This window comes from Platichthys flesus, chromosome 7 (genome assembly GCF_949316205.1).
Source record: "Platichthys flesus chromosome 7, fPlaFle2.1, whole genome shotgun sequence".
In the NCBI taxonomy this organism is placed as follows: Eukaryota; Metazoa; Chordata; class Actinopteri; order Pleuronectiformes; family Pleuronectidae; genus Platichthys; species Platichthys flesus.
The window spans coordinates 8,154,344-8,167,471 of NC_084951.1; the positions used below are offsets into that span (position 1 = coordinate 8,154,344).

The window sequence follows — 13,128 nt, forward strand, 5'->3', positions numbered from 1 at the left end:
ATGAATGAAGAACAAACCTTTGATCCCCTTTACTCCCGTCACTATCTCCCTGTATTTCTTCCACAATTGGCCGAGTATAAGTAAACTACTGGTTCTTAGAGTGATGCAAAAAAACATCCAATAAAACATACTCAGCTTTAAAGGAATACAAAACCCTGCTGATGGGGCAGCAAGGTGCAATATCGACGAGGCATCCCTTTAGTACAGAACAACTGCTAAGTCTGTGCAGCCTGTGTCATTTTTCAAACATTCCTCTGATGACGTGACAGATCTCTGCCCGGCCAATACGTCATCATAAAAAACATTCAGTGAGAGGCTGATGGCCCAGCAGCGCATTGAGGGAACTTCTCCATCTGCTAATAAAGTGCACATTTACTGGTCATGGAATGTGGTGTGTCTGTGTGTGTCTCTGTGTGTGTGTGTGTGTGTGTGTGTGTGTGTGTGTCTGAGTGTGTGTGTGTGAGAGACAGGGGGTGAGTTATAGTTATGGTCTCCGAGAGGCAAGGGAGACTTAAATGGTGCTCTTTCAGAAGACGGACTGGCATCTGCAACGCTTTAGCTCTCTCTCTCTCCCTCTCTCCTACACCCACACAAACACAGTGTATATACACAAGAAGAGTGTGTCCCTGTGTGCACGCTTGAGTCTTGATTTGATATCATGTACTATATAATAATCTCATTCCGCAATAAAGAGCTCTGAGGCGCAGCCCTCGCTATAACACCGTCTTAAAGGAGAAAACCTCTCAGTTTTCCCCTAGAATGCAAGTGTTCTAAATGACAACCGTATAGTCCCAGGTCTGTGTAGGCCCTGGGGGGGAGGCTTTGCACTCCTGAAAGAGGGGTGTAGAGAGAGAAGTAACAGGTCAGGAGGTGGGGAGGTTGGTGCTAATAATTAATAAGCATCATCTTCATCTACAGATTGGGATTTATAGCCTGAGAGTTTAGTTTTTTTAACACTTGGAGGAGGGAATTAGGACACTGTGGGTGTGAGTGTGTGTGTGTGTGTGTGTGAGAGAGAGAGAGAGAGAGAGAGAGAGAGAAACTCAGGGTGCAGCAGCAGTATAGCAGCAGTGTTGCCTTCCATGGATTGAAGGGGGGGGGGGGATCCTCCTGTTCCACGTCGCCTGCTGCATGTAAATGGCACAGACCGGGACAGAGTAACAAGGCTGGGTTGGCTCATCCGCTTCCAGCACTTGCGATGTTGTGAGCTCGGCATCATCACTGAGGAATCGTCCCAGAGCCTCCATTCAGAGGGCTCGAACAGGTGACAAGTGCGCCCAACTTCGCCGCACCGTCGGTGCTGACGCGCTCTCTGTGCGCGGCACTGCGCTGCGCTCCGGGTTTGGACGTGACACTTGTCGTGCGCTGCGGTGCACATGTGGCCACACATGACGCATCTGCGCCCATAGTTGTTTTCAGGAGCGGTGTTTTTTTGTGGGCAGGTCGGGACACGTTGTCTGACAAGTTTCCCAGCTGTTTGCCGTGTCCGCCAGGCGGAATTTGCGCCTTCCTCTGTAGAGTCGCACGGAGCCGCGGCTCGGCGCAGCAGAAGTTGCTCGGGAAGGGAAATACTGACGATGACAAGAGTGCGGAGCCCGGCCGAGGAGATGAGGGGGGTGCTGAGCAGTGGCTGATTTCTCTCCCAGCATCATCCAGATCTCTCTCCCTGTGAGGATCCAAACTGCGGGCGGCCGTTCACTCCTCTACACACTTCCAGGTTTTTGCAGGAGCCCGACGGAGGATCCCAGCTCCTGGAGCCACAGCTGCGTAAACTTGGCGAGGGTCTGGTGACATTGTAGCCTCAGTGAGCGCGCGCCGAGCCGCCTGGGTGGATATGCGGCTCAACGAGGGCATTTGAGCAGCAAAAAGGGGGGATTACTATCAGTCCCTCTTTTATTATAACCTCAAAATGGATGCCGACAACAGGCTGCGGAGACGCCACTGGATTAGCCCCTCTTGCGCTCATCTGCTTGACATCTAAACGGCACAGGCGTTCAAAGTTTGGATAATCGGAGAGGCTGAAAGGTGCAGGATGCAGTCTGGAGTGAAGACGCTCTCCGCAGGTGGAGGTGCGTCACTCTGCTGCCTGCTGCTCCTCTGGCTCATCTACTCCCATCTGCTCAGAGAGGGTAAGGGCAACTACAGCTATGTATTACTTTGTTCGAGGCACCATTGTCTCTGAGGGGCTCGTTGGTGGGATGCAGCTGCACATGCTGTGATCCAGAGGAGAAAATCCACAGAGTGACCGATAAAAGCGCCCTGCATGGACTAGGAATAAGTCTGAGCTCATAACTATGGTGACCTTGTCTTATAATATTGAATAGAGACTCTATGAAACTGAATAGCCAGTATCATAGAACCTAACACTATGCTCGAATAAAGACAGCGTCGTTGTGACGATGTTTTCACAATAGTGTTCCTATAGGACTGTCTCTAAAGTTAAATATGTGTTTTCAGTAGCTGTTATCTTGTTGCAGCAACATGGAGCAGGATCTCTGCCCCGTCTTCGGGGTCATAATTGTGCTTGAAGTAAAAAAGCAGTACACTTGACTTGGTATAATTCGTGGTGCAGACAGAAAAAAAAGGCCTGACACCGGCCTGCAGAGCTTTATAATTTCACTCAGGTCGAGGCTATATCCATCCATGCCATGCTTTCCTCTTGAATAATACATTCACTGGTGCAATTACACCTTCACCCTGACACAGAATAGAAAGCAAAAGGATGTTTGCCTGCACTTCATTGGCTGCCGTCCATGACATATCAGTTTGGAACCCAGCCGTAAAAGACACAGAGAAGAGGCTTAAAGCACTGGAACTTGTTGGGAGATGTTGAACACAAAGTTTGCAGATTAGATCTTTTAATCAAGCATTGGCCGGCAGTATAATTACAGTAAGGGAGGGGGGGTGGGAATAGTGCCTACATCAATGTCTATGGCAGCTCGCCGGGAACAAAAGTAGACACTGATGTGAAAAATGAACTGCCTTTGTGCTGATATGGGCTCCCTTGTGCCTCTAATTTGCAGCGTTTTCTCCCAGAATGCTTCTGTGTCGCCAGCCGCTTATTGCCACCCGTGATTCAATGGTGCATTGTTATTTGTCTTCCAAGCCTTTGCATATAATCTGAGGAGTCGCAGCATACCTCCCCCTTCCCCTCAGCCTTTTATTATTGACTCATTTCCAGCCGAAAATGAACTCATTAGGGTGTTATTATGGAAAATCACTCGATCAATCTCTCGTGAACTTTACCACCCTTGATATTTGGAGAGTAAATAGATCGAGCTGGGTTTGACCTGTGGAGGATAAGGATTAAGGATAAAAGGAGTTTTCCTCAATTGAAACCAGTTGTGTTCACCGGTCTGTGCTGTTGCAGCAATATTTCTGACCATCACTGCTCTAAATCAGCTATAGTATTCGACACATTAACCACATTTGTGTGTATTTTTTGACTGCACATCACTAACAAAGACAAAGCACCCTTCACTTTCCATAACCAGAGACCAGCTCTTTACCACTTCCACCTCTACGACCCCCGAGGGCCTTGGAAGCAGCGTCAAGTGGGGGTGAACTGGTGGGCAGCGAGAGGTGAAGCCTTGTGGTGGCGAGTGGCTGCGTCGCCTCCCCACCCTCTCCACGGCTCATCTGTCATGGCAGCCAAGACAGGAAATCAAAGCGCAGCAGCCCTGTCCGTGCAGGCCATTGGGCCAGCGCCCCACCACGATGAATGGCCTGTCAGCCTCTCTCAATGTTGCCAGTTTATTCAACAATAAATTTGGAAATGTCTGAATTTCCCCCCCGCTGGACCAGATTTGGGGTTCAGCAGTGAAGTAGGAGAGCAGAGGCAACTTCTTTCTGCTTTGTCAACGACAAACCTTAGGGCTGGTGTGAAGAGGAGGTGGGCTGGAATGTTTTTTACCCACACTCGTAAGGTGGAGGTGAACAGTCAGTTGGCAAATCAAATTCAACACATTATATAAAAACAATTCCTTGAATTGAGATAATGTGATGATGAACACACAAATAACTCCGCTTTTAACTTCTTTCAGTTTTTTCTGTTTCCACAAGTCATTTCAATCAGCAACAGGAAAATGTTGACTGATCAATATTAAACCCGTCAGACAGACAAACTTAGCAACTAGCTGATGAATGAAATTGAACATCTAGAAGCTGAGAAACAAGATATTTTTCCAGGTGTTTGTCGACTAAATAAGAGGTTACAGTAGAGCAAACAATGCCAAATTTATGGTATAGAGAACATCACAGAGAAAAAAAACTCAACAGATGCCCATGGAAAACTGAAAAAAACATAAAATGCCTCCACACTGTTCCTGTGGTGTCATCCAAGTGTCCGTAAGCCCCGACATTCAAATTTGGACTCGGAGCTGCTTCATTTGCAATGTGGTTTTAGCCTAAATATCTGCTACTGGAAGAAGCAATGCTATCAGAGCTAGCGATGTTACCGTGCAACCCATACATGGGGCGAGGTTGTGAACAGGGTGTGCATGCAAATGTGGATGCGGCTCCAGAGGAGGATATCAGACGTATTAAGGCCAAAAACATTGTGTAAATGACAAGCTTTTGAGACGAATTTGAATATCGGGGGTTACGCCGTCCCCAGTTTCTTCAATTGCATTGGATTTGGCTGCAACGCTGTTTACCCCTTAAACTCCAGATGTGTTTTGTGTACTGGAACACGTTTTCACCCACCCCCCCTAATCTAGAAATGTCTTACATCACTTCCTGTTCAGCAAAAAAAAAAAAAAAAAAAATGTGGGGAATTGATACAACAATAACAAATGATTGACTTGAACATGACTGAAACTCAAAGTTGTGTCATATTAGTGCTAGACAGTAATGCCATGTTTACAGCACATGTCATAGTCCGTGTCCCAGTGACATGTTTGAATAACCCAATCAGTGTCTCCGAACACAAACCACAATGTCCTGAAGTCGAGAGGCAGACACAACAATGTCTGTCCTCCTTGACTGTGGCACAAGCTGTCGATGGGAATGACAGCACACATTTTATGAGAAATGTCTACAGGCTGTGTCACTAAATTTTGAGGTGACTCACTTTGGCTTTTACAGTCGGTACGTGGCTCCCCTGATGATGGACTCACACAGTCGGCCCGCTCTCTGCATCTCCCCCACTCCAACATATCCCTGACTTCTCCTGTCCAAATGCAATTCACAGAGTAAGCTGATGTTATCCCTGTAAATGATCCTGGATGCTTTCACAGCTTTAACAAGTCAGCTTCTGTGTCGGCGACTTCATGGGGTGCCAGAGTAATGAATTTAAAAATCTTTAGTTGGTATTCGCCTTTAACTCGGGGAGCAGCGGCTATCCATCCGAGCATTAAACTAATCAGAGTGGCAGAGAATTACAGACTTTTTGAAGTGAAAAGGGTGATTTTCATTCCAGTCTTCCACAAGGCGGCATTACGCATGCAAAGGGACACCCGCTTTGATTATGACCTTGGCTGTAAATTGTAAGCAAATCATCGAGGCCTGCTTCTATAGGCGGCGTATCTGTAAAAGTGTGAGCATCTTTATGGAACAAAGTTAAAATAATTGTTACAGCTAAATCAATTTGGCAGCTCACAAAGCTCATATCTCATAGCCCCCTGAATATGAATTCCATCTCGCCGTCAGCTTTGACGGTTTGTGGTTGGTTGTAGTGCACCGCTGAGTTTATTTCTGTATTGTTATTTTTCTCTGCAGAAAGCTCTGGCCCGAAACTGTTCCATCATTGGCAGAGTGGTGTAAATGATTTGAGTTATGTTCCTTCAGTCTTGTGTCCTGTTCGGTTTTCTGCCTGATGCCATGATCATAATTTCTAAGGGGCCAGCTCTTGAATATTAAAGCCACATTATGGCATCATGTGGGGGCATACACGGTCTCCTGGAACTCGCCATTGCCTTTGTGACCGTATTAGAGCAGGGGGGCATCCTGGAGGGTTATCTGAGTCAAATGTGAAGTGACTCACCGTGGCATTACAGTCCTCTCTGCATTGCATTCAGCAGAGCTGTTTATTTTCGCAAGGCATATTGCATATTCTGTCTTTGGGCCTCGAGCTTGTATTCATCCACAACCCATTTGTCTGTGTGTACTCTACATGTTAATATCTCTTCGGCCTGGATTGTGCTGCATCACTGCAACTGCAATCTATCAGCAGTCCCCATCATGTGCACTGTACGAGACATGTCGAAGGCCAGACCTGAATTACAGTGTCAGTCCTGGCAGGGGATGTGTATGCATGGGGGAATATTTTCCATTTTTACGCTGCCCTTGGCAATGTCACACAATTGCGGCTTTGAATGTTAGCCGGCGGTAACTGTACAAAAAAAGTAAACTGAGAAGTCCTATAGGTCCTGTGCAGCGATGTTAGCAAGCTGTACTACACGCTCCTGCATTCCAGTGAGAGGGGAAACAATCTCATGCTCGTGAATGCGGCTTCCACCCAAGGGAGCGGCATCCTGCTGCTGTGAGGAGAAGTTTCAATTTGTTGTTCCCTGTGGGCGGGGAAGTGCACACACCTGACATGAGAATTAAATTTGGACAAATAGAGCACATCTCTGGCATCTCAGCGGGTGGGGGTGCCATGCTTGTGTCTCTTTCTCTGCTAACGCCACTGGGTGCTTGTGATGGCGAGAAAATCACACTGGGTGCGGTTCTAAAAATCCCCACATCTGGACACACCACACGTTCATATATGAAAGGGCCTGTTTTTGAGAGCAGAAACTCCAACTATTGTCAGGAGGATGTAAGTGCTGGACCTGCTCCTCAGTACAATTAGAGGTGGAGTGACTGTGGGGCGCCGCCGTGCTTATTTTACTCCTTGCAGATAAATGAGCCTCATCCTGTAATAGCGTGACATGGCCCTCATCTCCACAAGTCACCGCAGCTGCTCCCACACTTCCCTGTGCCATCGCTACTGATTCATTTCACCAAGATTCAGATTAAACTGCATATTTAGGAACCATTACAGGTCCTCCAACTTCAGAAGAGAGTTGTTCTCGGGCATAAATATTGATCGGGCCGCTCCAGAGTTTTCAGATGGTTAGTGGTGGTATTCCCTTTAAACCAAGCGCATTAATATAAATCACATGCTTCGCTCCACTGCTCTGCTGCTGCTCTTGCTTAGCAGCAGCAGAGTCACGACGGTGTCAGGAAGCGTAGAGCATCGGGTCAGTCAAACATCTGCCTCTCTCACCTGGTGTCCTATTACATGCTACCGACAGCGCTGTGCACGTCAAGTGGTGTTAAGGTAATGAGATGCACTTGGCCGGGGCTGCCTTGAGTAGCATATGCTCAGTCAAACCAGATTGCTGTCCGATGTCATCCCGTGTTGTTGATAACAGGCGGAGCTGTGAGACCATGAGGGGAAACCAGCACCGCGGTGAACATTGTCTAACCAAGGTGCGCTGGTGTTTGTCAATTCAAATAATTGCTTTGTCGGTTGGAAATTCAAAGGAAATAATTTTCAGAATCAATTTCTTGTCTGAATCCTTTGTTAGTGGGCGACAATCAGCAGCAGGAACAATTTAATTGAATCGTCTCCTGACATAATGGGGAACTATTTGGATGATTGAATAATTGTTGTGAGTAATTCTTGGAGCCAGAATGCTGAACGTTCCTGTCAGATATTCTCTCCTGAATATCTTTTGGCTGTTGGAGTGTAGGTGACGACAAAACAAGCAATTTGCTTTAATCGACTTGGGCTCTAGGAAAGTGTGATGGGCTTCCATCAAAGTTTTCTAACATTTCAAATTTGACCAGATGATGAGTTTATCAAACGAGACATTTGTCAAGATTGTCTCATCGCTGAGAGAGACAGGAATGAATACGGACGACTTGACAGGATTTCAGATACCAGGTGGAGCCCTGCTCACACAGAGGGGTCTGCAACTGAGTGGGGAGGAACCCAGGGAAACATGACAGTCACAGAGAGAGAAGAAAGAATATATCTCATTACACTGTTTGGTGTTATAATAAATGTTCACAAGCAGGCACCCGTTGTACTCATGTGTAGCACTCAAGAGCGAATCTGCCTTTAGTGCTTGAATGAGGCCAAGTCTCCAGTTTCACTAATGTGGGGATAAGATGCTTTTTTTATTGGGAGTCAAACATTTTTGCAATGTGGGACAGAGCAAACAGTTTTTCGTCATTTTATGTAATTCGCTAATCCCACCAAAGTTCTGCCAGAGGTTCAGTTAATGAGTTGTGGGAATCTATAATTTCTGAAGGTTTTTAGATATCTTGTTATAATGTATTTTGAGTTGACGCTATATGAATACTAGGAATGAATACCAGCCACAGCCTTGTGTTAGGTCATCCATTAATTATAGGGTTTGCGTTTTGATTTCAGCTCTTCCTGATCACACAAAGAATTTCTCAGCAACACATTGAAATGTAAATTGCGCCTTGCATGGCCATTGCTACATGAGCGTATTTGAGTGTTTTTAATCTTCAATAAAAGATCAGTTGAATTCACATCTGATTTGATTAATGTTAATATGATTGTCATTCGCTTCGTACTCACTCTGTCGGCAGCTCCATTTTCATCCTTGAGAATGGCACTTCTATAACAAAAGGAACATACAATGCTATGGAGATAATCACCCTCACTTATTATTGCACGCCAGGGCTGTGATTTGAGTCTGATTGGCTCTTTCAGGGAAAAGTGGATAGATTCAGTGCCAGGCCATCAAAGCCGAGCCAGCACGGAAAGGTTCTGTGCTATAGCTGCGTCTTAATGTGGAATAATACCAAATACAATACATATTGTCATGAATAATTAACTGCACTAGCTTAACAAGAAGTGGAATTCTTCATAAATATGGATCAAAACTGCACTTTGCAAAAGCACTCTTTGCAGTAAAGCATTGCAAAACCTAACTTGCCATCTGTAGCTGCCCACAAGTAATTACAATCTATAAAGGAAGATTGATTTAATATGGAAATGGAATCATTGTCATTGTTCATTCAGTGCAGCATGTCATATCATTTTATGGCAAATTCCCTGAGGAGAAGCAGAGCCTCTCTCACAGCCCCCAATCTGGTTTGAGTCGTACGGGAGCAGCGCGGAGCGTCTCATGCGATTGCCTGTTAGATCTGATAGAAGTGTTTTATCAGTTAGAACAAACTATTGATGTACTTATCTGCACTGTCTTAATTAAACAGACAAACAAGTAGAAAGATAAACCAGAATGAACCCGGTGTCTGATTGTTGAGGACAAATGACTAAAGCGAACAGTAAATAGCTGGAATAGATTGATGTTTCCCAGAGAGATGATAATTGCTGCTTTCTATTCAATGCCACTGTAATTTATCTATAGTTTAATAACCTCATCATACCCACCAGTTCTTAGTCCTGCAATGACGCACATTGAGTCAGAGGGAATATTGTGAAAGTGATTGTGGACTGGTGGCAGCCTATATCAGGCCGGGATATTAAGATAGTTATGCTCCTGTGCTTTGGCGATCTGCAGTGTGTCTGATCAAAGCTCTGATATGTACTGCACAGACACATCTTTGCTCTAAGCTGTGTGTGCTTCAATGCCCGTGTGCGCATACCCGCTGACACTTTGCACTGGTGCAGTGTTGTGATTCAGCGATAAGGTCATCAGGCTGCCTGTCAGCGCTGAGAGCCAGTCTCCACGCTCCGTATCGGCTTCCTGTTGCCCTCTAGATGTCGTGTATGACAGGACCCAGAGCCTGGACAGCAACGTGCCGCCATCCTTCACCGAGCAGGCTCCTCGCCGCCGCGGCTGTATGGGCATGTCATCATGTGAAATAGAGACGAGGCTAAGTGTCTTCACGGTGCTGAGTGACAGAAACCCTCTGTCATATGAATTAACTCCTGCGTGTGTGATGGAACGTTGGCCGTGGCTGAGGGCGCTTTGCAGAGCACCCCACCACCCACCCACACACTTCACAACTCCCCACTTCAACTACCCCTCCGCCTTACTACTCTCTTCCTTTAGGCTTATTGCATGAAGCCCATTCATCTGTTCAGTGTTGAAACATGGCAGGGACAACTGATATCTGATGGCCCCTCTGTCCTCCAAGCGCCCACCAAGTACACAAGGACTTGCCTCAGCAAAAAGAGAGAGGAGGGTGGGCTGAGCGGTAATGGTGATGGTGGGTGGGGGAGAAGGATGGCCAGTCCGGCTGATGCTATGAAATGAAATGAGTATTGCAGTTCTATGTAGAGGTGATTGTGTTTTATGGCTCCCGATAGTGGTCTAGGTAATAATTTGATGTAAAGATTCACCTATCTTATCAGCCTAAATCACAAAGTGTGGCTTCCACTGAGAACAGAAACCCACCAATCCATTAACTGAGATGCACATTTGTTCCATTAGCCTGGCAAGAGTTTGGTCTTGTGTGGTTATTAGTGAGCGGCCCATTGAACCTGCCGCAAAGGGGCTGGGGAGCCAAATGACAGCTCATGAGCAAGTTTTGATAATGACAGAGGGTTCATCCTCTGGAGAGAATGAATAGGGTGAATTTACCTAATCTGGGCCATTTTTGGACATTTTGACTCCTGCGACTTACTCCGATATCTGTTTTATACATTACAGTAACTTATTATACCTTTCTGTAATCCTTAAGGTGTTTTCTAACCACACCTGAAGAAAGAATGGATATATCAAACTCAGAGGATAAATGGCACTGCTTTTAGTGTTCTTTGTGCCAAAAATTCTGCCCGAATTTGATAACCTGGGACTGATTGAATGAATCACAAACAACAGCATTTGATAACAATTAGGAGCGTTGTCTTATTTAAGACAGATTTATATCCTAAACATTAATCTTGTCACAATCTTTAGTCACTGACCCCGTAAAGCAATTCCAAGGGGGAGCTTCTGATTGACATTTGCCCCGCCCCTTTCTGTAGCACTAACCTCACAAAGTCATTTGATTTCAATCACATGATAACCATGCTAACCTATAGTAAAAGACCTGTTGACTCGATTTAGTTGAAACAGGAAGTAAACAGACTGAAGTTTAGGTGTCCCACATAATCCAAATCCAACCCTATGTTTAACAGATGTATGAATATCAACATTATGTTTGATATTTGTAACAACAAAATAGATGTTTTTACTTAACAATCGTGCCACTTGATTATTTTAAAATTTTTGCAAAAGTACTGTTGTCCTGTGAGTTTGGGCCTCTCATCCACACGCAAACTACGTTTTATGTCCCTAAACAGAAATTAGTCTACTATGAACTGAATTGAAATATAAGGACCTTAAAGGAACTGTTCATCACGTCAGGAGATGCGCGCTTACTCACTTTCTGACAGTTTCTGAGTTTAATGACAAGATTAGTAACTTATTGCGAATCTCTGCTGGTTGCCTGGCAACAACTCAGAGCCACCAGGAAATTGTCTGGCACACAACTCCCTGTAAAATGGTCAATTGCATTTTACATACTTTGGTTTCTTGACAGGAAATGTGTTAATTACTAAGCCTGAGAAGTGCTGGTAGACGTCTAAAATTGATCTCTAAAGGTATGTTTAAGTGCAAAAAACTTGATTTTTGCTTTTATTCTTTTCACAAACTTAATTATATTTCACTGAAGGCAAAATGTAACATTTTAGCACTTTGATAAATACAGGCCTGTGTGTACCTTTTAAACCTCCCCCTAGTTTTGAATGTGCCTAATAGGTGACTATTCTTAAATAATTTTTAATTTAACAAAATTACCATAAACTAATTGAAAGTTAATAATTGTATATTACTTAAATGTTAAGTTACACTCTCTAGAGTTGGACAAATTTGCAGCTACTGGAGCCTAAATAATTGTTTCACCACAAGGCAGGTTCATCTGGCCTCGGTTAGGAAACACAGTGACCTTATGATGATTAAAATAAATAAAGGTTATGGGGTCGCCATGATCAGCACCACCATCTCACAACATGTCTCGTCCTGAAACTCTGTGTAGTGAAGCTCAAAAGTCTGAACAAACCGCTGAGGTAATTTTAAGAGTAATTTGTGTTGATCAACAGTCCTTTCAACCTTTGCCATTATTACCATCATTTCATGCAGTAAAGCAGTTAGCGTCTCACTTAATGAACCTTCGAGGGTGTTGTGAGGGCGACTGGGAGCAGCAGTATAGGGGAGTGATGGTTGGTGAATGCCAGGGATTGACCTTAAAGGAGCTGCAGCACCGACTCTCCTCTAATCTACCTCCCTGAGCTGATTTTATGTCACTGTCAGCCTGAACGGCTTTCACTGGCAGCTCTCCATTCAATAAAGAGAAGAAGAAGAAAGAAACTCTGTTACTTTTTCCAGATCACTACATAGGTTAGAGGAGTCCCCACAACGTTTTTTTTTTCTGTTTGACCTTTACTCCTCCACCTCGAGCTGATATGTTGTGATATTTAAATTAGATCTAAATCTAATCAGGGCCTGATCTGCTAAAGGTTTGCGTGTGTAAAAACATGTGCAAACTTGTATTGACCCTTAAACAAACATGCAAGCTGATCTACTAACGGTGCACACTGAGGATTGCCTGCAGAATAACACGAGTTGCCCATTTAGTATGTTTGCCTTAATGAAAATACATTATTGTGCGTTTCTAGCCTGAAAATATTCCGGTGGCTGTGACTGCGTCTATATTTAGTACATTTGAAAGGTAGGTGCTTATCTGCGCAGCGTTAGCACAGATGGCTCCAAAACGCCCACCAACTAAACGGGCAAGCTGTTATAATGCACAGGCATTTCAGCACTTTTTATTTGGGATCATAGTTGATCAGGCCCATAATGTACTCATACATGATAAAAGTAAAAAGCTTTATTTCTATATAACTTTTCTTTATAGGGTTACAAGTAGGATTCACATTAGGATAACCAAACAATACACATAAATAATATTAAATGTAATCAATTAAAATTCTGCTTTGAGTTAACAATCAGGCTTCCTAAAACCTGTTTATCTAACAAAAGACCTATACTACTCAATGAGTCCCTCAAACACACCAGGAAGTCCTGAATAAAAGACAATTAAATGTCCACTCGGGTTTCCAGATTTTTCCCCGAAACAAAAACTGCTACCTCAACACAAAGAGCTCAGTTGAATTGTCAGCTGCAGAAGGTCATACAGAGTTTACATTTCATA

The 13,128-nt window shown here is 44.5% G+C and overlaps 1 protein-coding gene across 1 annotated transcript in view; it reads left to right on the forward strand.

Annotated features, from left to right (window-relative positions):
- Positions 1 to 1,166: 1,166 nt before the first annotated feature.
- Positions 1,167 to 13,128, forward strand: part of tafa5l (TAFA chemokine like family member 5, like) — a 50,789-nt gene continuing 38,827 nt past the window's right edge. Inside the window, exon 1 of the mRNA XM_062391132.1 lies at positions 1,167 to 2,129. Within this exon, the coding sequence (XP_062247116.1) occupies positions 2,033 to 2,129 (97 nt within the window). The 5' untranslated portion in view covers positions 1,167 to 2,032. The remainder of the gene's footprint in view (positions 2,130 to 13,128) is intronic.